This window comes from Anabrus simplex, chromosome 7 (genome assembly GCF_040414725.1).
Source record: "Anabrus simplex isolate iqAnaSimp1 chromosome 7, ASM4041472v1, whole genome shotgun sequence".
NCBI classification, from domain to species: domain Eukaryota; kingdom Metazoa; phylum Arthropoda; class Insecta; order Orthoptera; family Tettigoniidae; genus Anabrus; species Anabrus simplex.
The window spans coordinates 220083773-220108896 of record NC_090271.1 but is presented as its reverse complement, the minus strand read 5'-3'; the positions used below and the strand labels follow the sequence as shown (position 1 = coordinate 220108896).

At 42.8% G+C, this 25124-nt stretch overlaps 1 protein-coding gene across 1 annotated transcript in view; it reads left to right on the top strand.

Moving 5' to 3' along the window:
* Nucleotides 1-25124, top strand: part of otk (off-track) — a 426112-nt gene that overhangs the window by 323031 nt on the left and 77957 nt on the right. Inside the window, exons 3-5 of the mRNA XM_068228745.1 lie at nucleotides 1563-1689; nucleotides 11190-11350; nucleotides 23319-23463. Of these exons, the coding sequence (XP_068084846.1) occupies nucleotides 1563-1689; nucleotides 11190-11350; nucleotides 23319-23463 (433 nt within the window). The remainder of the gene's footprint in view (nucleotides 1-1562; nucleotides 1690-11189; nucleotides 11351-23318; nucleotides 23464-25124) is intronic.

Here is a 25124-nt window from a genome sequence, read left to right as displayed (position 1 = left end):
AACTTCATATTTTTACCTGTGCATCTTTCAGCGCGCAGTACTTCCTAAAGATGTTAGTGCTTCACTATCAGCAACCTACAGAATTCTTTATACTTCGCAATTTATTTATCTGTGGGTTGTTTTACACTTTGTGATCGGCTGATGATGACCAAAAATACTGGTCGAAACGGGTACCAATGTTAATTAAATAGAAATGTAAACTTACATTTCTACGGAACAATATGAAATTCTTAACTCTTACACGAGTTAATATGTTTGCTGCATCGTGATTCATAACCATAAAACACATGCTCTGGCGCAATGCACGAGTTGATTGTTGCTTCGGGCACATAAGGTAAGACACATTCTCTCCCGTGACATGTAAGTTAATGATTTTTTGTTTTTGTTTTCTGTCTCGTGATACAGAAAGGTAAAAAACATGCTTCACCGTGATCGATGAGTTAATATGGTTGTTGCCTCCAGCTACGTAAGGTGAAACATTCTGTCCCTTGATATACGAGATAACGTACATTTTGCCCTCAGGTACACAAGGTAAAGCATATGCTCTGCCCTGATACATGAGTTAACATCTTCTTCTTCTTAATCTGTTTAACCTCCAGAGTTGGTTTCTTCCCTCGGACTCAGTGATGGATCCCACCTCTACCGCCTCAAGGGCAGTGTCCTGGAAAGTCAGACTTTCGGTCTGGGATACGACTGGGGGTGAGAACCAGTACCTCACCAGGCTGCCTCATCTGCATGCTGAACAGGAGCCTTTCGGGGAATGGGAAGATTGGAAGGGATAGATAAGGAAGAGGGAATTCTTTACGTTTCGCAGAGAACTCTGTTCTGCGTCCTCAGAAGAAACCTCGTCTGTCCACGAGAAAGGCTTCCTAAAGAGATTTCTTCTGAGGTCGCAGAGCACAGTTCTCTGCGAAACGTAAAGACTTTTATCTTATTTTCTTGACACGGCATAAGCCCAAAAGCCTATACAGTATCATGTCTATAAGAACGGGCTGTGAAAGCATCAATGGCAAGGAAGAGGGAAGTTAAGTACCATCCCGGAATTTGTCTGGAGGAGAAATGGGAAACCACGGAAAACCACTTCCAGGATGGCTGAGGAGGAAATCGAAGCCCCCCTACTCAGTTGACCTCCCGAGGCTGAGTGGACCTCGTTCTAGCCCTCGTACCACTTTTCACATTTCGTGGCGGAGCCAGGAATCAAACTCGGGCCTCCGGGGGTGGCAGGTAATCACGCTAACCACTACACCATAGAGGCGGCCATGAGTTAACATACCAGGATAATATATTTTGTTGTAATCTTTCAGTTTGCATGTTTTCTCATGGTACACGAGCTGTTCGAGAACAGCTCCGCTGTGATAATTATCGTTGTAGAGCAAGCGACTTATTAAAAAATGCCCTTGTTTTTATTATTTCATTCTTGTCTGCGAGTTTTATGTGAGCTAAATGCTGGTGCAGTTCAAAAGGAGACGAAAGAATTAATTAAAGGCTCGTTTTAGCTGTCTTGATTGTTGACGATTTATGTTCTGTGCCTCGTAGTGATTTACAACTTTCTTGTGTTGCAGGGCTGGGTGAGCCAGTGCTGGTACAGCTGCAGAGCCCCGACTCCGCCGACAAGATAGCGCCCAACCACGACGTCGTGCTGCGATGTCACGTGGACGGTAGTGGCGAGATACGCTACGAGTGGTTCAGGTAAGACCAACAGGACGTCATGATGTTTCACTCAATCACGTGCATAAAATAATGATGGCCATAATATGAGGGGTTTTCTATTGAGACGTCCGGCACCATGGCTAAGTGGTTAGCGTAGTGGCCTTTGGCACAGGGGTCACGGATTTGATTCCCGGTAGGGTCGGGAATTTTAACCATCATTGGTTAATTTCGCTGGCACGAAGGCTGGGTGTATGTGTCGTCCTCATCATCATTTCTTCTTCATCACGACGCGCAGGTCGCCTACGGGAGTCAAATCAAAAGACCTGCACCTGGTGAGCCGAACATGCCCTCGGACATTCCCGACACTAAAAAAAAACATACACCATTTCATTTCATTTCTGTTGAGACATAGACTGGTGTCCAAACATGTATGTGTATTGGACAGTATACACTACTGTACGGAGTGTATCAGAACTATACCGACAAAAAAATCAGGGATGGGTGAAATATGCGCGAATTATATACGAGCGTTATTGGTATAGTTCATTCGTGGGACGAATATTATTCAGTGTTCATTGTCGTACTGTATAGCCATCAACATGTGTGGGAGACAATATTGGCGTTGTTTTTTAAGTCTTCGTTCAGTGTTTTTCATCATCATCATCATCATCATCATCTGTTTACCCTCCAGGTTCGGTTTTTCCCTCGGACTTAACAAGGGATCCCACCTCTACCGCCTCAAGGGCAGTGTCCTGGAGCTTCAGACTCTTGGTCGGGGGATACAACTGGGGAGTATGACCAGTACTTCGTCCAGGCGGCCTCACCTGCTATGCTGAACAGGGGCCTTGTGGAGGGATGGGAAGATTGGAAGGGATAGGCAAGGAAGAGGGAAGGAAGGAAGCGGCCGTGGCCTTAAGTTAGGTACCATCTCGGCATTCGCCTGGAGGAGAAGTGGGAAACCACGGAAAACCACTTCCAGGATGGCTGAGGTGGGAATCGAACCCACCTCTACTCAGTTGACCTCCCGAGGCTGAGTGGACCCCGTTCCAGCCCTCGTACCACTTTTCAAATTTCGTGGCAGAGCCGGGAATCGAACCCGGGCCTCCGGGGGTGGCAGCTAATCACGCTAACCACTACACCACAGAGGCGGACGTGTGGTTTTTTTTTTTTTTTTTACTATTGGGTTTACGTCGCACCGACACAGATAGGTCTTATAGCGACGATGGGACAGGAAAGGGCTAGGACTGGGAAGGAAGCGGCCGTGGCCTTAATTAAGGTACAGCCCCAGCATTTGCCTGGTGTGAAAATGGGAAACCACGGAAAACCAGTTTCAGGGCTGCCGACAGTGGGGTTCGAACCCACTATCTCCCGAATAGTGGATACTGGCCGCACTTAAGCGACTGCAGCTATCGAGCTCGGTGTGTGTTTGTTTTTAATGGTTTCATCTAACAAGGGGGCATTCCCTACTCGTCCCCACCGATTTCGCTCAAATTTATAGAATATACAGGGCTTGGCTAGAAAGTAAAGTACCCAAAGTGGGAACTCCAGATGGCCAAGCGCATAGAAAATAAAAATAAACATGTTGCCTCGGCTCTCGCACCGTATAAGCCACTTACGTTACAGCATACGCCGATCAGTAGTTGGCGTAGTGGTAACAGCTGGGACTAGTAATTCGGTGGACGTAGGTTCGGCTCCCAGTGTGGAGAATATTTTTTTCAATTTTTATATTTTTCATTTATTTTAATGTATTTTATTTATTTATATGCAGAAGCCATATAGGACGTCATTTTTTTTAATGAGCGCACAATTGTAGAAAATTTGGAGTTGCGAACTTTTCCGACGTGTTCAAACAGAAATTCTTCTTTTTCTCCTTTATTGGCTATCTCCCCTCCTTGAGGAATGTGCCATAAACGCGAATAGTCGTTTCACTGTAAGATTCGTTTTCAACTGACAAGTGAAGGTTGCTCCTGGCGGGTGTACATAAACAATAGATTCTTGGCACAGGTAGAAAAAAAGTCTGACAATGAAATCCCATTTTTTTTACCTTTTCTATGCCTTTTGCGTATACATAATTAATTATTCACCTCTTTGCGTATTTGGAAAATGAATAATATAAAAGTTGACAGAATAAACAGTCTCCACACGGGGAGTCGAACCCACGACCATCGAATTACCAGTCTGAGCTCTTACCGCTACGCCAACTACTGCTCGGCGTGTGCATTAACGTAAGTGACTTATACGGTGCGAGAGCCGCGTCAACATTTTTATTTTTATTTTCATTTTCTATACGCTTGGCCATCTGGAGTTCCCACTTCGGGTAATTTCATTTCTAGCCAAGCCCTGAATGTTCTATAAATTTGAGCGAAATCGGTGGTGACGAGTAGTGAATGCCCCCTTGTAAGTTCGAAATATGTTAGTGGCTTTACCCATATTAGATTTGTTTTCATCTTTCATGTGCAATTTATAATGATTTACAATCGATAATTGTTTATCAATTTCCTGATCAGGACAAATAAAGACGTGAAATGAAATGCTCGTGGTCTACTATGCCGATACTTTCTGACTTCATCATCATCATCATCTGTTTACCCTCCAGGTTCGGCTTTTCCCTCGGACTCAGCGAGGGATCCCACCTTAGTTAACGATACCGTACTGCTTCCTACAGTACTCGTAAAATTCCCAATGGCAAAATTAGCAGAAACATGTACAATATTTCATGTTATTTTCCGCGCTTCGACATGCTAGCGGCCCTGCAATGAAAGTCAAGTTAGCTTGGAGTCGCGAGGCTTCATGCGAACCGAGTCCGGTGCTCGGAGTCGATGGCTTCAGACTCTTGGTCGGGGGATACAACTGGGGAGTATGACCAGTACTTCGCCCAGGCGGCCTCACCTGCTATGGTGAACAGGGGCCTTGTTGGGGGATGGGAAGATTGGAAGGGATAGGCAAGGATGAGGGAAGGAAGCGGCCGTGGCCTTAAGTTAGGTACCATCCCGGCATTCGCCTGGAGGTGAAGTGGGAAACCACGGAAAACCACTTCGAGGATGGCTGAGGTGGGAATCGAACCCACCTCTACTCAGTTGACCTCCCGAGGCTGAGTGGACCCCGTTCCAGCCCTCGTACCACTTTTAAAATTTCGTGGCAGAGCCGGGAATCGAACCCGGACCTCCGGGGGTGGCAGCTAATCACGCTAACCACTACACCACAGAGGCGGCACTTTCTGACTTGACAGGTTTTATTTTATTTCAACTACACCATTACGCTCGTTGTCTTAGTTAACGATACCGTACTGCTTCCTACAGTACTCGTAAAATTCCCAATGGCAAAATTAGCAGAAACATGTACAATATTTCATGTTATTTTCCGCGCTTCGACATGCTAGCGGCCCTGCAATGAAAGTCAAGTTAGCTTGGAGTCGCGAGGCTTCATGCGAACCGAGTCCGGTGCTCGGAGTCGATGGCGTCGACACTCTCGACTCCAACCTTCAGTCGCGCCCATATCCCTACGTTTCGCATAGTCACTTCCCAGCCCCAGTAGGCAGTATACAGTTTGTTCTGCACACATTGACTGCTATGCGAACCCCGTATAAAGAGAAGATGTACCAAGAATAAAGACAGCTTTTCAGACGAGAGGACAAACGATCAATCAATCACTACTGATCTGCATTTAGGGCAGTCGCCCAGGTGGCAGATTCCCTATCTGTTATTTTCCTAGCCTTTTCTTAAAAGATTGCAAAGATATTGGAAATTTATTGAACATCTCCCTTGGTAAGTTATTCCAATCCCTAACTCCCCTTCCTATAAACGAATATTTGCCCCAATTTGTCCTCTTGAATTCCAACTTTATCTTCATATTGTGATCTCTCCTACTTTTAAAGACACCATCCAAACTTATTCGTCTACTGATGTCCTCCCACACCATCTCTCCACTGACAGCACGGAACATACCACTTAGTCGAGCAGCTCGTCTCCTTTCTCCCAAGTCTTCCCAGCCCAAACTTTGCAACATTTTTGCAACGCTACTCTTTTGTCGGAAATCACCCAGAACAAATCGAGCTGCTTTTCTTTGTTTTTGTTTTTTTCCAGTTCCTGAATCAAGTAATCCTGGTGAGGGTCCATACACTGGAACCATACTCAAGTTGAGGTCTCACCAGAGACAGCTCTCTTCTTTACATCCTTACTACAACCCCTAAATACTCTCATAACCATGTGCAGAGATCTGTACCCTTTATTTACAATCATATTTATGTGTTTACCCCAATGAAGGTCTTTCCTTATATTAATACCTAGGTATTTACAATGATCCCCAAAGCGAACTTTCAGCCCATCAACGCAGTAATTAAAACTGAGAGGACTTTTCCCATTTGTGAAACTCACAACCTGACTTTTATCCCCGTTTATCATCATACCATTGCTTACTGTCCATCTCACAACATTATCGAGGTAATTTTACAGTTGCTCACAATCTTGTAACTTATTTATTACTCTACAGAATAACATCATCTGCGAAAAGCCTTATCTCTGTTTCCACTTCCTGACACATATCATTGATATAGATAAGAAAACATAATGGTCCAATAATCCTGCCTTGAGGCACCAGTCCCAATGCTGAACAAGTTTGTCCTCACCCTCCACAACGAAGGACGTTGGTTGAAGCGCTCTTCAACAGTATCAGGAACTGCTTGATCAGTGGTGAAACGCTCCCCGTTCAGGACTTGTTTCGATGAACTAAACACGAGATAGTCGCAAGGCGAGAGATTCGGCCTGTCATACGGAGTGGTGATTATTGTTTTATAAGACGGAATACAACTGGGCAACCATCCTCACTTAACATCCGTAAGGTCTCAGCGAAAATAGTGCCGACTGTACATTGTTGCGTTAGCAACGTGTTGACGAGCGTTACTGTAGAGCGCAAACTGACTGCCTTACTGCCCTCCCACACAAAGCACCTTCCTTGCACGAGGATCGAATCATTCTCGTTGTATTCGTTCGGACATAAACATTAAGCATGACTGTTCCTTCAACTTCTTTCTCCACTTGGTGGATGCATGTCTCAGACTTACCACTACGAACACCAAATCATGCTATGCTGCCGCCTCTTGACTATATTGTCAGCCATTTGCAGTTTTGCCCTCTCTGTGTTTCAGCTGAACAACCGGTATATCTTGATCCAAAATAGGTATTCATCACTAACAGTTTTTCTCCTACTACAACCTCGTTTCATAAAAATTATTATTATTATTATTATTATTATTATTATTATTATTATTATTCATCTAGACCCATGGTGTAGGGATAGCCTGCCTGCCTCTTACCCGGAGGCCCCGAGTTCGATTCCCGCCCAGATCAGGGATTTTTACCTGGACCTGAGGGCTGATTCGAGGTCCACTCAGCCTACGTGATTAGAATTGGGGAGCTATCTGACGGTGAGGTAGCGGCCCCGGTCTCGAAAGCCCAGAATAATGGCCGAGAGGATTCGTCGTGCTGACCACACGACACCTCGTAATCTGCAGGTCTTTGGGATGAGCAGCGGTCGCTTGGTAGGCCAAGGCCCTTCATGGGCTCTAGTGCCATGGGGTTTGGTTTGGTTTATTATTATTATTATTATTATTATTATTATTATTATTATTATTATTATTATTATTATTATTATTATTATTATTATACAACCTCGATAAACCGAAAACTCCTTTAATTCTAATTTTTAGTCTGTACCTTTCTACCCGTCCGCCCCTGTGGTGTAGTGGTTAGTGTGATTAGCTGCCACCCCCAGAGGCCCGGATTCCCGGGTTCGATTTCCGGCTCTGCCACGAAATTTGAAAAGTGGTACGAGGGCTGGAACGGGGTCCACTCAGTCTCCGGAGGTCAACTGAGTAGAGGAGGGTTCGTTTCCCTCCTCAGCCATCCTGGAAGTGGTTTTCCGCGGTGTCCCACTTCTCCTCCAAGCAAATGCCGGGATGGTACCTAACTTAAGGCCACGGCCGCTTCCTTCCCTCTTCCTTGTCTATCCCTTCCAAACTTCCCATCCCCCCACAAGGCCCCTGTTCAGCATAGCAGGTGAGGCCTCCTGGGCGAGGTACTGGTCATCCTCCCTAGTTGTATCCCCAGGCCCAGAGTCTGAATCTCCAGGACACTGCCCTTGAGGCGGTAGGGGTGGGATCCCTCGCTGAGTCCGGGGTAAAAACCGACCCTGGAGGGAAAACATATTAAAACGAACAGACGATTCTACCCCGGGACAAAAGCCTCAATAATTCGAAGAAAGAACAATGTATAAATGACGAGAGATTCGGGCTGTAAGAAGGGTGAGGTTGTGGTGATTATTGTTTTAAGATGAAGTACACAACTGGGCAAACCTCCTATTTTAACATCTATAGGCCCGCAGCGTAGGAGGTTTTTTTGTGTTGTTTGTATTTTTGAGGGCGTCAAGCCGAAATTTATCCTTTACATTCAAATTCTGGCTGTTGGATCCTCTGTAAATCAAAGTCAAGACAATGAAACCTCCACAGATCGAATTTTCTCGATTTGGAGCTCTGTATATCGAAACGACAAGGCCCCACATGCACATTCAGTTTGGCCTTCCGTTAGGCCTGTAAGGTAAAATTCGTGTGTGTGGTGCAGTCGGCTGGACAATCGTTTGAACTGTTGGACTGTAGCAAATCCGTCACGCGGAATGCACGTGTGTGGTGTTACGGGCAAGCCAATCGCTTAGTAGATGCTGTCTCGGGTTTTCTTCAGTACTGTACTGTGGCACATTGCGTGTCATTTCTGAATAATTTTTTTTATGGTGGAAGCAGTAGCCAGGATCGGCCGATTAGGGGGGGGGGGGGGGGGGGGTATAATTTTATGATAGAACACAATGAAGGTGCCTGTACGTATGTGCTGCGAGCATCCAAGACTTGCCAATGTAAGGACAGTGATACAAGTGAATTATGTTGATATTCAGATTGCAGTACACTACAAAATTGTACATTAAAATACAGAACAAGAACAATACGATCAAGGTCAACAGTTTTACAGCGAATGGTCTGAATCTAAAATCCAACTTTCAAGGCTTCTTAGAGAATAGATTCGACAGATCTGGTTTTTCTACAATTGTGTCTCTGAATATTTATTTAGTTTATTGTCAGTTCCTGTTTATTTTCTTTTTGTAAAATTTATATGGGGCGAGTGGGTCTAACTTCCCAGTAAACCCCCCTTGGCTACGCCCCTAGGTGGAAGCCATATTTTTTCAGTTTCGAGTCAGTTAATCTATAACTGTAAGATATTGCAGTCTGTCGAAGAAAACATTTAATAATAGATTATAGCTGAACTTCTCAGCCGGCGGTGAGGATCGGCCTCCCTCCCACCTCGCGAATGCTGAGCTGCCAGGCTATTGCAGTAAAACTAGCCGTTTTTAAGCCTAAGCCTACTCTCGGTGTTATAGTTTGTACTACTACTACTACTACTACTACTAAAATGTTTTAATTCCTCCCCTGAAGGGAGCGGCGGACCTCTTAGACGGTAACTCCGTCTCTCAGGTCGGTAGATTTGTTACGGTGAAGGAGATGCACGGAGAAGGTGAGGGGATTTGTGGCCGTGGCCTATACTCGGAACTGTCCCGGCATTCGCCTTAGTGCAGGAGAATGGAAAACGATGGAAAATCATTCTCAGGACAGCCAACGGTTGGGGCCAGTCGTGAGGTCCAGCCCTGTCCCGTTTCCCGAATGCAGAGGCGTAGAGCCACGGTAGAGCCGTGGCCACCCCTCCACTGCTCGGTTGGCTGGTCGGAGTGCAGAACGGTGAACCACGGACCAGTCGTGAGGTCTACACCTGTCCCGTCTCCCGAATGCAGAGGCATAGAGCCACGGTAGAGCCACGGCCACCCCTCCTCTGCTCGGTTGGCCGGTCGGAGTGCAGAACGGTGAACCACGGACCAGTCGTGGCCACTTGTTGGCCGAGACTCAACCCTTTCATCTTCTCCGCACATCTCATTCTTCAGTACAAATCTTCACCCTTCAAGGGAGGAATGGAAACATGTAGTACAACTACTACTGCTTGATTACTACCTGTGTACACACTATCTCTGCTAGACACTCTTTGATTCTTTGAACTTAATATAAATTTTACTCAAAACTTTAATAAATGGAATCTTATTTTATTTAGCCTCTTGGAATCGAAATCTTGATGATTCAAAATCGGTTTAAATCAAATCATTTTCTCTTCCTTTGTAAACTGTTATAGCGTTTTTGTGGTATTATTATTATTATTATTATTATTATTATTATTATTATTATTATTATTATTATTATTATTATTATTATTGTTGTGGAGGTACCGTGGAGCACAGAGGTGTAAGAAGAAGGCGTTCTAAATTATATGCATACTTTAGGTTATGAAATATCATTTGTATTTCTCACGCTTATTAACGCGTTACGGCTATGGAGCTAATCTCTGCATTCGTGAGACGAGTCGACTCAAATCCCACCGTCGGCTGTCCTGAGAATGGTTTTCTGTGGTTTCCTATTTTGTTGTCCTGAGAATGGTTTTCTGTGGTTTCCTATTTGTTGTCCTGAGAATGGTTTTCTGTGGTTTCCTATTTGCTGTCCTGAGAATGGTTTTCTGTGGTTTCTCATTTGCTGTCCTGAGAATGTTCTGTGGTTTCCTATTTGCTGTCCTGAGAATGGTTTTCTGTGGTTTCTCATTTGCTGTCCTGAGAATGTTCTGTGGTTTCCTATTTGCTGTCCTGAGAATGGTTTTATGTGGTTTCCTATTTGACTTCGAATCAACTGTCGGGACAGTTCCTATTAATAGGCCACAGCCGATTCGCTCCTCCTCCTTACCCAACTTCGTTCCATATCCTTCATTTCACCATCGTTACCTTCTCGACTGAGATTGGCATCCGGCCGTAAAAACATCCCATATAATTTCATCTTACCTCATCCCCGGCTCCTTATCAGCAAACGGGATTACGATGTAGACATACACATCGAGCAATTGACCGCGCGTTTTGGGGCATGTAGCTATCAGCTTGCATTTGGCAGATAGTGGGTTCGTATCTCACTGTCGGCACCCCTGAAGATGGTTTTCCATGGTTTCCCATTTTTATACCAGGTAATTCTGGGGTTGTACCTTAATTAAGGCCACGGCCGCTTCTTTCCTACTCCTAGCCTCTTCCTCCCTCATCGTCGCCATAAGACCTATCCGTGTCGGTGCGACGTAAAGCAAATAACAAAAAAAACAAAAAAAACACGTAAAACACCGAAATAAACTTGTATTGAACTTTAAAAGCGAAGGAATTTTGTGTACTATCCGGTCTGTACATAACAATTTATGACAAGCCAATGAGTTGCACACAACATGGTTTAATTTCAGAAACTCACTACTGATTCTGGTTCATGATTTCTACGTCTAGATCCTAGATACAAAAAAAAGTGACACCCTTTCAATGGTGTTGCCATCCTGGTAATTACAGCGTTGGTAATTTTCTGTTGCTGGTTACCGTGGATTCGTTTTATGTATTTATATTTTTTATGTACTATATATGACATTTTAATTCTATTTTAGAAATGCTGATCGTGTCGGGAAGTCTGAGAGATTGGTGCTACGGGGTAAGAAGCTGCACATCAAGAATGCGACATCAGCTGATAATGGGATATACCGCTGTAGCGCCCATAGTGTTGCAGGCAGCCGCAACAGTTCTACCAACTTCGCACTTGCCGTTCCTGGTGAGTTTCAGCTTATTGGTTTCTCTTTCTCTTCTTCATAATTTGTGTTTGATATATACGTCTCTTGTAGAGAATCACTCTAGTATTAGCGTTCGTGCCATACATCCATCCATCCCCGAGCCAACTAAATGTAAAATTAAAATCTTACCCGGCGCGGAATCGAATCGGGGGCCCTATGAATCGAAAGCCACTATACTGAACATTCTGCAAAGGAGCTAGACATTTACGCGATTATTACTTGGTAACCAAGGTGAAAAGTATGCTAGATAGAATAGGAAGGGGAGACTTCTGGGATAAAGAGATACAGAGAAGGCTCCGAAAACCGTAGAAGTAGTTAGTGGGACGTAAATCCAATAAAATTATTATACAGAGAAGTAGATGATCGTGGTATAAGATAAGAACAAAATAACATTACTAGAATTCCTCAAAATTAACAAAAGTAAAAAAAAAGGCAAAGTAGTCACTCAAAAAAGATTATGATGATGATGATGATGATGATGATGATGATGATAATGCTTGTTGTCCGGCTCCATGGCTAAATGGTTAGCGTGCTGGCCTTTGGCCACAGGGGTTCCGGGTTAGTTTCCCGGCAGGGTCGGGAATTTTAACCTTAATTGGTTAATTTCGCTGGCACGGGGACTGGGTGTATGTGTCGTCTTCATCATTTCATCCTCATCATGACGCGCAGGTCGCCTACGGGTGTCAAATCGAAAGACCTGCATCTGACGAGTCGAACTTGTCCTCGGACACTCCCGGCACTAAAAGCCATACGCCATTTCATTTCATGATGCTTGTTGTTTAAAGGGGCCTAACATCTAGGTCATCGGCCCACTCAAAAAGGAATGAGCACATGGTATGGCATAACTTTCTCGCAGGTACACTTTTCTCGCAAGCAGTAAATTGAACTTGTAAATATATTCTGTTGTGGGTATTCACAGGGTTTGCATCTACATGAGAAGCGAATTATATTTTGATAATCATTTAGAATAAAATATATTGATGTTGAATCTAGGGGAGAGAGAGATTTCCACATAAGTGTCAAAATATTAAACGAGGACTTGATCTCACCTAGAAAGATAACAACAAAATTATGTCGAATTATACAAAATGCATGGTAAAGGAAAATCAAATACTATAAAGTAATCTATGTTGAGTGCTCAACCCAGAGGCTGGTTTGTACCAACAGATCCGCCATCAGCCATCATAGGGGGCAAACTAGGAAAATGAGGAGTGAGGTAGTTTCACGTTACTTTCCTCACCGAGCCAGAAGTTGCTATTACTTATCAGTCTGCCAAGCCCACTGTAATACATGCACCAACCGATCCAATGAGTGATAATTTCACACCATTCATAGCAGGGACTGGCTGCATAAGGAATGATATTACCAGCATCGCTCATACCTCGGTCACTTTCATACTGTCAAAGCCAAGGATAAGACAGAGACAGGTCAATGGAAGTTACAAATTTATTCTAGCCCATACCAGAGGACATAGTGCACTGTAAACACTACATCTCATCAGCAAAGGCATTTTATTTTATTTTATAAAATGCTATTTTTTCGGGGCGTCGACCTAAGAAGATCTTTTGCCCCTACTTTGCACCATATGTGAGGAATTTGCGTGTATTTGGAAATGGCGGAAGTGTAAAGTGTTGAATGTGAGGAAAGGAACATTAAGGATGACACAAACACACAGTCCCCAGGCCAGGGATTTACAACTAAAAGCCCCTGACCCGGTCGGGAATCGAACCCGGGGCCGCTGGGTGACAGGCGGACGCGTTGCCCCCTACACCGCGGGGCCGGACAACAAAGGCATACTATAAAGTAAATGTGAATAAATGTAAATCATTAAAGGGGAGGGTACATGTTTGTCTTAGAATATACAGGGTGGTTGTAAACAACGTGAACCGAGTATAGACCTAAGTGCGTTAGAGGATTGGTCATACTAATAAATAATTTGAAAAATGAATTCGATATGTGGTGCCGTTGTTATTTCATTAGCTTCTGAAGTTAGCCAATCAGATCGCTTCGCGGGCGAATTCAAATACGCTTTGTGAGGTGGTGTTGCTAAATCTGTACGTGGCCCAAGACCGGTTTGAGAGTCATGCCGGGAAATCAGTAACAAACACAAACGCATGGTAGGTTTCAGCCGGTGTCACTTACTATGGCGCGATCCTGTAACTCGGAGCTCCGTGTTTAAATCCCTTCTCGGGCGAAGATTTTTTCTTCGATTGGTGCTTTCAAGCCAGTCTTTTTTTTTTTTTTTTGCTAGTTGCTTTACGTCGCACCGACACAGATAGGTCTTATGGCGACGATGGGACAGGGAAGGGCTAGGAGTGGGAAGGAAGCGGCCGTGGCCTTAATTAAAGTACAGCTCCAGCTGAAAACCATTTTCAGGGCTGCCGACAGTGGGGTTCGAACCTACTATCTCCCGAATACTGGATACTAGCCGCACTTAAGCGACTGCAGCTATCGAGCTCGGTCAAGCCAGTCTTGCCCGGCTCCATGCCTAAATGGTTAGCGTGCTGGCCTTTGGTCACACGGGTTCGATTGGTTAATTTCGCTGGCACGGGGGCTGGGTGTATGTGCCGTCTTCATCATTTCATCCTCATCACGACGCGCAGGTCGCCTACGGGAGTCAAATCATAAGACCTGCATCTGGCGAGCCGAACTTGTCCTCGGACACTCCCGGCACTAAAAGCCATACGCCATTTCAAGCCAGTCTTAAGCCACGTGCAGATTTAGTAACACCACCTCACAAAACCCATTTGAAGCCGTGAATTCCATAACAGCACGAGTCCACTCATCAAAGTTTTGAGATAAACATTTTTTTTTTTTTTGTATATCTTTAAACCCACTAAAGCTATTCCTTTGATTTTTTTTCTATGCACAGATTTTACAAGACTATAAACCGTTTGAGAATTTAAAAAAAATATAAAAACGGTATTTTTGTGCTGTTTTGGAAATCACTGGATTTCTTTTTAATATTACTTTTATTAGCGTGTGTTTAATTGCATACAAATACGTGATAAGAGTTTAATTTTGGTGAAAACATATTCACAAACATATTCACCCTAAGAAATGTTCAGTTTGAAGCCCAGGCGTCACTTTCTGAGGCAGCATTATCATTGTCAGAGTTTTCATAATGTAGTAGACGCTCAACATATGGCCGATGCCGTGCGTCAGTAGATAGTATATTCTTCGAAATGTTTCTTGCTTTCACTGGTTTCAACTTTACTTCACTGTTGTAGGCCTTCGTTAAAGCTGCAAAATTACAAATATGCTTTTCCTTAAATTGAAATGTCTATGTCACTAGTCCACTAGCTGACGTGGTAACAGTCACGTCATTGCTGCGATACTAAATAATCTTGTATGGTGTAACTTTCCACTATCCTTCATGTTTAGACAGTGGCACAGGTTCTTCTACTTTTGAAAAGAAGGTTTTGTAATCCATAACCATGGATTGATCAACGTGAACAATTGTATATTCCTAGGACTCTTCTTCACGATGTCTATCCTATGTTGAGGAGTGTACACAGTGTCCTGTTTCCTCTTCTTCAACGCTATGCGAATGGAAGTCAGCCGCGCGCAGTACAGAGATATGCGTTTAGAGTCAGAACAGCATTTCTTCATGCACTCATGATATTTTGATTATCATTACTCAAAATAGATGTGCATAAAATGGATATTTTGTGCTGTTCTGATTGCCCAGTGAAGGCTTACGAGGAGACGATTCCAACGATACCCATAACTCTTATAGCGTCAAAATGTGGACATGTGCTGTTTTGGAATTCATGGCTTCATTTGAATTCACCCGAGAAGCGATCTGATTGGCTAACTTCAGAAGCTGATGAAATAACAACTTCGCGAGATATCGAATTATTTTTAAAATTATTGATCAAAATGACCAACCCTCTAACGCTCATATACCCGCTTCACGTTGTTTCCAACCACCCTGTATAACAGCGTTTAAAATACAAGTTTTTGTAAAACCAAGTAACGTGTAAAATGGGCATTAAACAATATTCTTAGATCTAATTGTAATGTTTAATGTAGTTATAGGCAAGCTAACTGTAATAAGTAATGTTTAATGTAGTTATAGGCAAGCTAACTGTAATGAGTAACGTTTAATGTAGTTATAGGCAAGCTAACTGTAATAAGTAATGTTTAATGTAGTTATTGGCAAGCTAACTGTAATAAGTAACGTTTAATGTAGTTATAGGCAAGCTAACTGTAATAAGTAATGTTTAATGTAGTTATAGGCAAGCTAACTGTAATAAGTAATGTTTAATGTAGTTATTGGCAAGCTAACTGTAATAAGTAATGTTTAATGTAGTTATTGGCAAGCTAACTGTAATAAGTAACGTTTAATGCAGTTATAGGCAAGCTAACTGTAATAACTAATGTTTAATGTAGTTATAGGCAAGCTAACTGTAATCAGTAACGTTTAATGTAGTTATAGGCAAGCTAACTGTAATAAGTAACGTTTAATGTAGTTATAGGCAAGCTAACTGTAATAAGGATTACCCAACATGCATGTATCAAAACAAATTGGATTACAATAAACTAATACTTTCTCCGTAGTTTCTAGTGATCTGGACATTACATTATATTTCTTTTTTCTTTTTTTATTAGTCTGTTTTATGTCGCACCTACACAGTTAGTTCTTATGGCGACGATGGGATATGAAAGGGATAGGAATGGGAACGAAGTGACCGTGGCCTTAATTAAGGTACATCCCCAGCATTTGACTGGTGTGAAAATGGAAAACGACGGAAAACCATCTTCAAGGCTGCCGACAGTGGGATTCGAACCTACTATCTCCCGAATGCATTCTATTCTAAATACCGAGTTTCGAGGGATTCTGTTAAGCCGTTTTCCCGTGATGTAACGAACAGACTGACTGCTGGTCTCTCAATCTAAACGCAGTGAGTCTGCCTCTTGCCTGGAGGCCACGGATTTGATTCCCAACGAATTCAGGAATATTTCTCGAATCTCAGCCCTTGTTCGAGGTCCATTCAGCCTACGTGGTAAGAAATGAGCGGCCTTCGATAGGAGCAGTGGGCACTGCACGAACTGCGAAATTAAAGTTTCCGCACGAATCAACCTGTTGCGTTAATTGGCTGGATCACAGTGAGGAAGCTAACCACAAACTATCCGCACATCAGCTATGGCCCTTTGTTAATCCGTCGCAAAATATGCATGTCCAATTTAGTATTCATCATGTCATGTCAAACTGGTGGACGTGGCCTTCAAAAAGACCTGTACGTTAGTGTTTGGTTGCATTTCAAGTCTATTCCAGCCGACAGGCTGTATCAGCTACCACGGATTTCTCCACCCTGGTATTTGTAGCGAAGTAGCTGCATCAACTGCAGAGCCATATACCCCCAGTTCAATGACTCAAGTCCAGGAAAAATTTCCTGCGAACATCACGGGAACTAACTGGACCACCTGAAACGACAGGAGTACAGTTGTGGAAAGATTATATCCCTAATATCCCGGGACAGATAACAGTAGCGGAACGTTTGCCACCTGGCTGCAGTGGTATGTTAATCTCTGAATAGACTAAGGACAAGATTGGGCAGATCGAAAGTCAACCTTGCTGACAACATCAAGTGAAAATGCGGCGAAGAACAGACCGTGAAACACTTGCTTCAGTGTCCGATGTGTCGATCTTCTTATACTGAAAATTAATTGTTTCAGGCAACGCTCATCGCAAAGGGAAACAAGAAGAAGTAATTAGTTAATAGGAATCGAACAAGCCCAAAATATACCAGGCTGAGCGTAGGAAAGCCTGCATACAAGGTAAAAAAGCCAAAGCGGTCGCAACCGAGCAAGTCTACTGCTCCTCTCTAGCCTATGGGAGGTAGATACACCCGAAGACACGCAGAGGATGTAATGTAATCGGTAAAGATTAGAAATGGTGTGATTTCGCACTGTTCGCAAAATTAGAGCCCAGGTGAAAAATAAATACATTTCTAAATCTAAATTCCGCGCATTCATTTATTTCTAACCCTCACACGATATGTTCTACGTCCAAGAGACCTGCAACCATGGCTCCGACGCAGCCCCCGCCCAATTTTTATTGAGTCTGAAATTTCATAAAGAGGCTTGACTCCAAGTTAGAAACATAAAATATTCTCGTGCAGCCGTGTACCAACTCGCAAAATCGTGAAATGCATCTCTGTTACCTCCTCCAGTAACGAGATATTCCTGCCTACAGGGATACTTTATGGCACGTCACTGTGTTTGCTGACGGTTGTAAAATCTGTTTTTGTTGTTGAGCTGTGCGTGCAGTGAATATGGATCTTGACGACAGTTCATCTTACTGTCAGGAAAATATTCGTTCGTGGCCTCATCCATCAAGCGGACAGCAGAATACAGAGCAGCTTCCTGCACGTGCAACGACCGATATTAAGTGCCATTGGTGAACACGAAAACTTCTGAGCTCCCCACAGGCCTCTCATCCACTGGTTCAGTTATAGTTCGATCGGTGCGATGCAGTGTTTCCCAACATTTGTTTTTGGTTTGGAGATCTACGAAAACCGTACAAGTAGTTAGTGGGACGTAAAGCAAATAACATTCATCTTCTTCTTCTTCTTCTTCTTATTATTATTATTATTGTTTTGGAGAACCCTAGAAATATCTGACTAAACCTGGTTGCCTGACATATCTTAACCCAGGGCAGAATATAAGATAGTGTTGTTCAGTAGGCGAGCAAAACTGCAGTTCATTTATTTTCAATGTAATTTTAGAACAATATTTATTTATTTAATGCCCTTTATAGAAAGATGTTCACTTTAATGTTTACAAACATTGTTATTGATACAAAAAGAATTTGTATATTTACACGAAAGCATTTCAGGTAAAGAGATTTAAATTATTACATTGCTCAGGAGGAATTTATTACTAAGTCAAGCTCGGTGACGAGGCCTTCGGAAGGAGAAGTTCCCGCGTTCGATTCGCGGTCGGGTAGGGGATTAAAACCGCGTTTGGTTAATTCCATTAAATCAGGGACTGGGTGTTTGTATTTTTCCCAACATGTAACGTCACATCACATTTCAGAAACACGCAATAGTAAATACATACATACATACATACATACATACATACATACATACATACATACATACATACATACATACATACATACATACATACATACATACATACATTATTATTACAGACTGTTATGCCTTTCAGCGTTCAGTCTGCAAGCCTCTGAGAATTTACTAAATGTCACCACAATCCTCTATTTGCAACTAGTGCTGTGGCCTCATTTAGTTCTATACCTCTTATCTTTAAATCGTTAGAAACCGAGTCTAACCAACGTCGTCTTGGTCTCCCTCTACTTCTCTTACCCTCCATAGTAGAGTCCATTATTCTCCTAGGTAACCTATCCTCCTCCATTCGCCTCACATGACCCCACCACCGAAGCCGGTTTATGCGAACAGCTTCATCCATCGAGTTCATTCCTAAAATTAGCCTTTATCTCCTCATTCCGAGTACCCTCCTGCCATTGTTCCCACCTGTTTGTACCAGCAATCATTCTTGCTACTTTCATGTCTGTTACTTCTAACTTATTAATAAGATATCCTGAGTCCACCCAGCTTTCGCTCCCGTAAAGCAAAGTTGGTCTGAAAACAGACCGATGTAAAGATAGTTTCGTCTGGGAGCTGACTTCCTTCTTACAGAATACTGCTGATCGCAACTGCGAGCTCACTGCATTAGCTTTACTACACCTTGATTCAATCTCACTTACTATATTACCATCCTGGGAGAACACACAACCTAAATACTTGAAATTATCGACCTGTTCTAGCTTTGTATCACCAATCTGACATTCAATTCTATTGAATTTCTTACCTACTGACATCAATTTAGTCTTCGAAAGACTCATTTTCATACCATACTCCTTGCACCTATTTTCAAGTTCCAAGATATTAGACTGCAGGCTTTCGGCACAGTCTGCCATTAAGACCAAGTCGTCAGCATAGGCCAAACTGCTTACTACATTTCCACCTAACTGAATCCCTCCCTGCCATTTTATACCTTTCAGCAGATGATCCACGTAAACTACGACGGTACCCTGTCATATGCTTTCTCTAGATCTACGAAACATAAACACAACTGCCTATTCCTCTCGTAGCATTTTTCAATTACCTGCCGCAAACTGAAAATCTGATCCTGACAGCCTCTCTGTGGTCTGAAACCACACTGGTTTTCATCCAACTTCCTCTCAACAACTGATCGCACACTCTCTTCCAAGATGCCAGTGAATACTTTGCCTGGTATACTAATCAATGAGATACCTCGATAGTTGTTGCAATCCTTCCTGTTCCCTTGCTTATAGATAGGTGCAATTACTGCTTTTGTCCAATCTGAAGGTACCTTACCAACACTCCACGCTAATTTTACTACTCTATGAAGCTATTTCATCCCTGCCTTCCCACTATACTTCACCATTTCAGGTCTAATTTCATCTATTCCTGCTGCCTTATGACAATGGAGTTTATCTACTATCCTTTCCACTTCCTCAAGCATAATTTCACCAACATCATTTTCCTCCTCCCCATGAGCTTGGCTGTTTGCAACACCAACAGGATGATTTCCTTTTGCATTGAGAAGATGTTCAAAATATTCCCTCCACCTCTCCAGTGATTCCCTGGGATCTATTATGAGTTCACCTGAATTACTCAAAACACTGTTCATTTCCTTTTTCCCTCCCTTCCTAAGATTCTTTATTACTGTCCAGAAAGATTTCCCTGCTGCTTGACCTAGCCTTTCCAGGTTATTACCAAAATCTTCCCATGACTTCTTTTTGGATTCAGCAACTATTTGTTTCGCTGTTTCTTTCATCTACGTACAAATCCCTGTCTGCCTCGGCCCTTGTTTGGAGCCATTTCTGATAAGCCTTATTTTTACGTTTACAGGCTGCTCTCACTTCATCATTCCACCAAGATGTTCACCTTTTCCCATCTTTACACACAGTTGTTCCTAGGCATTCCCTTGCTGTTTCTACTACAGCATCCCTGTATGCCACCCATTCACTTTCTATATCCTGAACCTGCTTACTGTCTACTGTTCGAAACTTTTCACTAATCATATTCATGTACTTCTGTCTAATTTCCTCGTCCTGGAGATTTTCTACCCTTATTCGTTTGCAGATAGATTTCACTTTCTCTACCCTAGGCCTAGAGATACTTAGTTCACTACAGATCAGATAGTGGTCTGTATCATCGAAAAATCCGCGAAAAACTCGTACATTCCTAACAGATTTCCTGAATTCAAAATCTGTTAAGATATAGTCTATTATGGATCTGGTACCCCTAGCCTCCCATGTGTAGCGGTGAATAGCCTTATGCTTGAAGAATGTATTCGTAACAGCTAAATCCATACTAGCACAGAAGTCCAGCAAACGCTTCCCATTCCCATTAGCTTCCATATCTTCCCCACATTTACCAATCACCCTTTCGTATCCTTCAGTTCTATTCCCAACTCTCGCATTGAAATCGCCCATTAGCACTATTCTATCCTTGCTGTTGACCCTGACCACGATGTCACTCAATGCTTCATAAAACTTGTCAACTTCATCCTCATCTGCACCCTCACATGGTGAATACACGGTCACAATTCTTGTCCTAATTCCTCCAACTGACAAATCTACCCACATCATTCGCTCATTTACGTGCCTAACAGAAACTATGTTGCGTGCAATGGTATTCCTGATAAAGAGCCCTACCCCAGACTCTGCCCTTCCCTTCCTAACACCCGTCTAGTACACTTTATAATCTCCTATCTCTTCCTCATTATCTCCCCTTACCCGAATATCACTTACTCCTAGCACATCCAGATGCATCCTCTTTGCTGACTCAGTCAGTTCTACTTTCTTCCATAAGCCCCATTAATATTGATAGCTCCCCATCGAATTCCATTTCGTTCGCCAAGTTGTTTCCAAGAAGTTCCTCTCCTGTCAAATGGGAGTGGGTCTCCATTACTCCCATAGGTCCGAGGCTTGCTTAACGTGTTCTGAGCTCGGTAAATTCATGAAGCAGGATGCTACCCTACTTGCACATAGTCCAAGTGAGGATCTCTCCTCTAACGGGTTATGGACCACCGGTGAATTGTATAGTCCTAGCCGCCTGAGCACAAGGAGGGCCACGACTCAGAATATGTCCGAGATGCCCACTCCCATTCCATAGCAACTGGTATCCCGACTCTCAGGACCACTTACTAGGCCACTCAGCCGTTGCCCATGGTTCACGAACTAGGACGTGACTACAGTAACCCACAAACATGAACCGTAAATACATGTCCATAAGTTTTGGCATGAGGAAGGGCATCCGGGAGGTAAAACAACGCGAAGTCCATGTGTATATGATTGTTTGCACCCTTGACCCCGCCGGTTTATGGGAAAAGGGGTATGATGATAATAATAATAGTAAACTTTGTTCGGCTTGTCCCAATTATTTCTGGGGTCGCTGGAGCCGGGGATTTAAGACCAGATGTCCTTCTTGACGCCTCGTTATTCTTGAGGTGAAAATTCGACCCTGGATCTACCGGGATTCGAACTTCATCCTTCCGCGTGCGAAACCAGCACCTGAGCAGCTGAACTTATCACGCACCCAATAATAATAATAATAATAATAATAATAATAATAATAATAATAATAATAATAATAATAATAATAATAATAATGAGGCGGATGTTGTTTAAATGTCATCGTTTTTCCCTTTGCATCAGGACGTTGCTCAGTAGTATAGAAATTCATTCTGCGATATAAGAAACAATAATAACACGTTTTTATTTTGCATTATTTAGCAATTTTTCTGATTTGGGAAGATCGGTCATTATTTCAACTTCGTAGAAGGTTTTAGGTCAATATATAGCATTTTGAATAATGTGTAAAATGTTTAGATCATTTTAATTTTTTAAATTTATACACGTATTCTTTATTATCATACTGATAAAAGTCCTCAAGTGACAACATTTTTTTTTTCTTACGTATGGTTAAATTTGCTAAATATCTTTATTGACCAAGCAAACTGACAGCAGTTGTTTATTACTAAGAAAGCGCAAGGAAAGGATTTATACCTGTAAGTTTTATGTTTTCAAGCTATGTCCCGGAACACAATACAGAACTCTGATAATTAGCATAAAGTATTTCTTAACTTGTGTCGAGCACAAGGAACGCACCAGCCTTCGCCCCCGCCCCTACGGCCAGTCATTCACCCCCGCGAGCCAAGTACAAATGGAAACGAGGAGGAATTAGAAACAACAGGGCATTTTATTGATTATCAGCGTTTTTTAGGTCAACAACATCCACCCCTATTATTATTATTATTATTATTATTATTATTATTATTATTATTATTATTATTATTATTATTATTATTATTATTAAGTTAATACAACTTTTAAAATTTTGATAATACCTATCTATACTGCTTAAATATCCTCAGCTTAAGCAACACCCATATATATATATATATATTACTATTTGCTTTACGTCGCACCGACACAGATAGGTCTCATGGCGACGATGTGATAGGAAAGGCATAGGAATGGGAAGGAAGTGGCCGTGGCGTTCATTAAGATACAGCCCCACCATTTGCTTGGTGTGAAAATGGGAAACCACGGAAAACCGTCCTCAGAGCTACCGACAGTGGAGGTTCGAACCCACTATCTCCCGGTTGCAAACTCACAGCTGCGCGCTCCTAACCCCACGGCTAACTCGCCCGGTACATCCATACTTTAGCAGCTACCATACTGTCACAGCTATATATGGGACTGAAACTTCGGTGGTAGCTACATTTTGTTTTAGGCTGTGCCCAGGGACAGATACAAAAGACAAATCTGCTTATCATTTTACATGTCAGTGTGTTTTGCATGTTAACTTTAAAGCCTATTTCTGTGATTTCTTTTCAATTGTCCAACGTGATCTTTGAGGTTATATTTTGTTTTGACAGATCCCAACGCTGCGATGATCGTGCTGCCCCCTAAGAATCTTCTAGTTCGTCGTGGTGACTCTGCCCGATTTGATTGTGTGTACAAGGATGCTGACTTCATGGAATGGTACTTCGAAGACTCAGAGCCTCTTGAGAACTCTTCCAGGTTAGTTGAAAATAGTATTTTCAGTTGACCAGGCTGATAGAAACCCATCACCATATCCTGGTCTCCCTAAGTTTCGAAGCTGATTTCTATATGGGGTCGAGTATAAAGTGAGACGAATCTTCGTACCGAGTTTTTCGACATGTTGCCCTTCCAGACGTCAACTTTCCTCAAGACCAATACTTCAAGATTTTAATCACTATTAGGTTGTAGCATTTCTACAATCTAACATTGCAGTATATTTGTAGGCCTAAGTTTTCCACAAATGAAGTTGCATGAAAAATGACATTTTACGACTACTTCTTCATATTTTCAACTCTAATCGCATGCATAGCAAGTTGACAACGGTTAATGTCTTTTAATCGGCATTGGACAGAACGCTCATTAGAACCATATTCTGTAGCTATTTCAAATTCTTGGACTATTGTTCTTTTTTTCCTTTTTTGTTGTGGGAGGAGGCATGTCAAAATTGTGCTTAGGGGCACAGAAATGTAAAATAATTACATAATGCAGTGGAGTTGCAGTAATGATATGAAGTGAATTACGTGATATATAATAGTTGGAAGAGGGAGAGTGATACCCAGTGCAGGCACATAGCCTACTCTGGTTGAATAGCACCAGTAGATCTGCTCAAGGATTAACTTCTTCATCCGAGATAGGGATTCACCATCAACAGCGTCATGTCCTCTCTCCATGCGAACACTGCGGGGAGGTTCGGAATTAAATCCAGTCTTTTGGCACGCAATCTAGTGATTGGAAATTGCATACCACCACCTCTCCTAGCTTGCCGGTCAACATTCTTGTGGTAAAAAGTCTTCGACCAACGGGATTCTAACCGGCTCAGGGTCTCAGACCATATTGATCATGAGCAACCGGCGGGCTGGTACGTCGTATAAGTATTTTTAAAAATTATACAGAATCAGAACAGAAGCTGATAGCTTAAAGATGAAAATAAACTCACCGATCATAGAAGTTTTTAGTCTTTTTCTTTCTCATTCTTGCGTCGTCAACATGCCGGGCCCGTGGTGTTGGAATAGTGTGTCTGCCTTTTACCCGGAGGCCCCTGGTCCAATTCCCGGCCAGGTCAGGAAATTTTTACCTGTATCTGACGCCTGGTTTGAAATTCACTCTGCCTACGTGATTACAGTTGAGGAGCTATATGACGGTGAGATAGCGGCATCGGTCTAGAAAGCCAAAAATAACGGCCGAGAGGATTCGTCGTGCCAACCAAACGACACCTCATAATCTGCAGGTCTTCGGGGTGAACAGCGGTCGCCTGGTTGGCCAAGGCCCTTCGGGGCTGTTGCGCCATGGTTGTTTGGTTTGCCGTCGCCAAAACGTTTTGTGTGTTAATGTGATGTTAAACGACTTATTCTTATTATTCCCGACTGTTCTTCCAATTTATTGGGGTAGGCACTTGTGTATTTGTCCCAGTTTTACGACCCGATGTCCTTCCTGACGCCAAATCTGTACTGAGTGATGTATTCACTATTGGGTGTTTCTGTGTTGGTTATTAGTGTGATTAGATGAAGAGAAGTGTGTTAAGTCGAACACAAACACCCAATCCCCAGCCAGGTGATTTAATCATACGCACTTAAAATTGTTGGCCCGGCCTGGAATCGAACCCGGGGCTCTCTGAACTGAAGGCCAGTACGCTGACCATT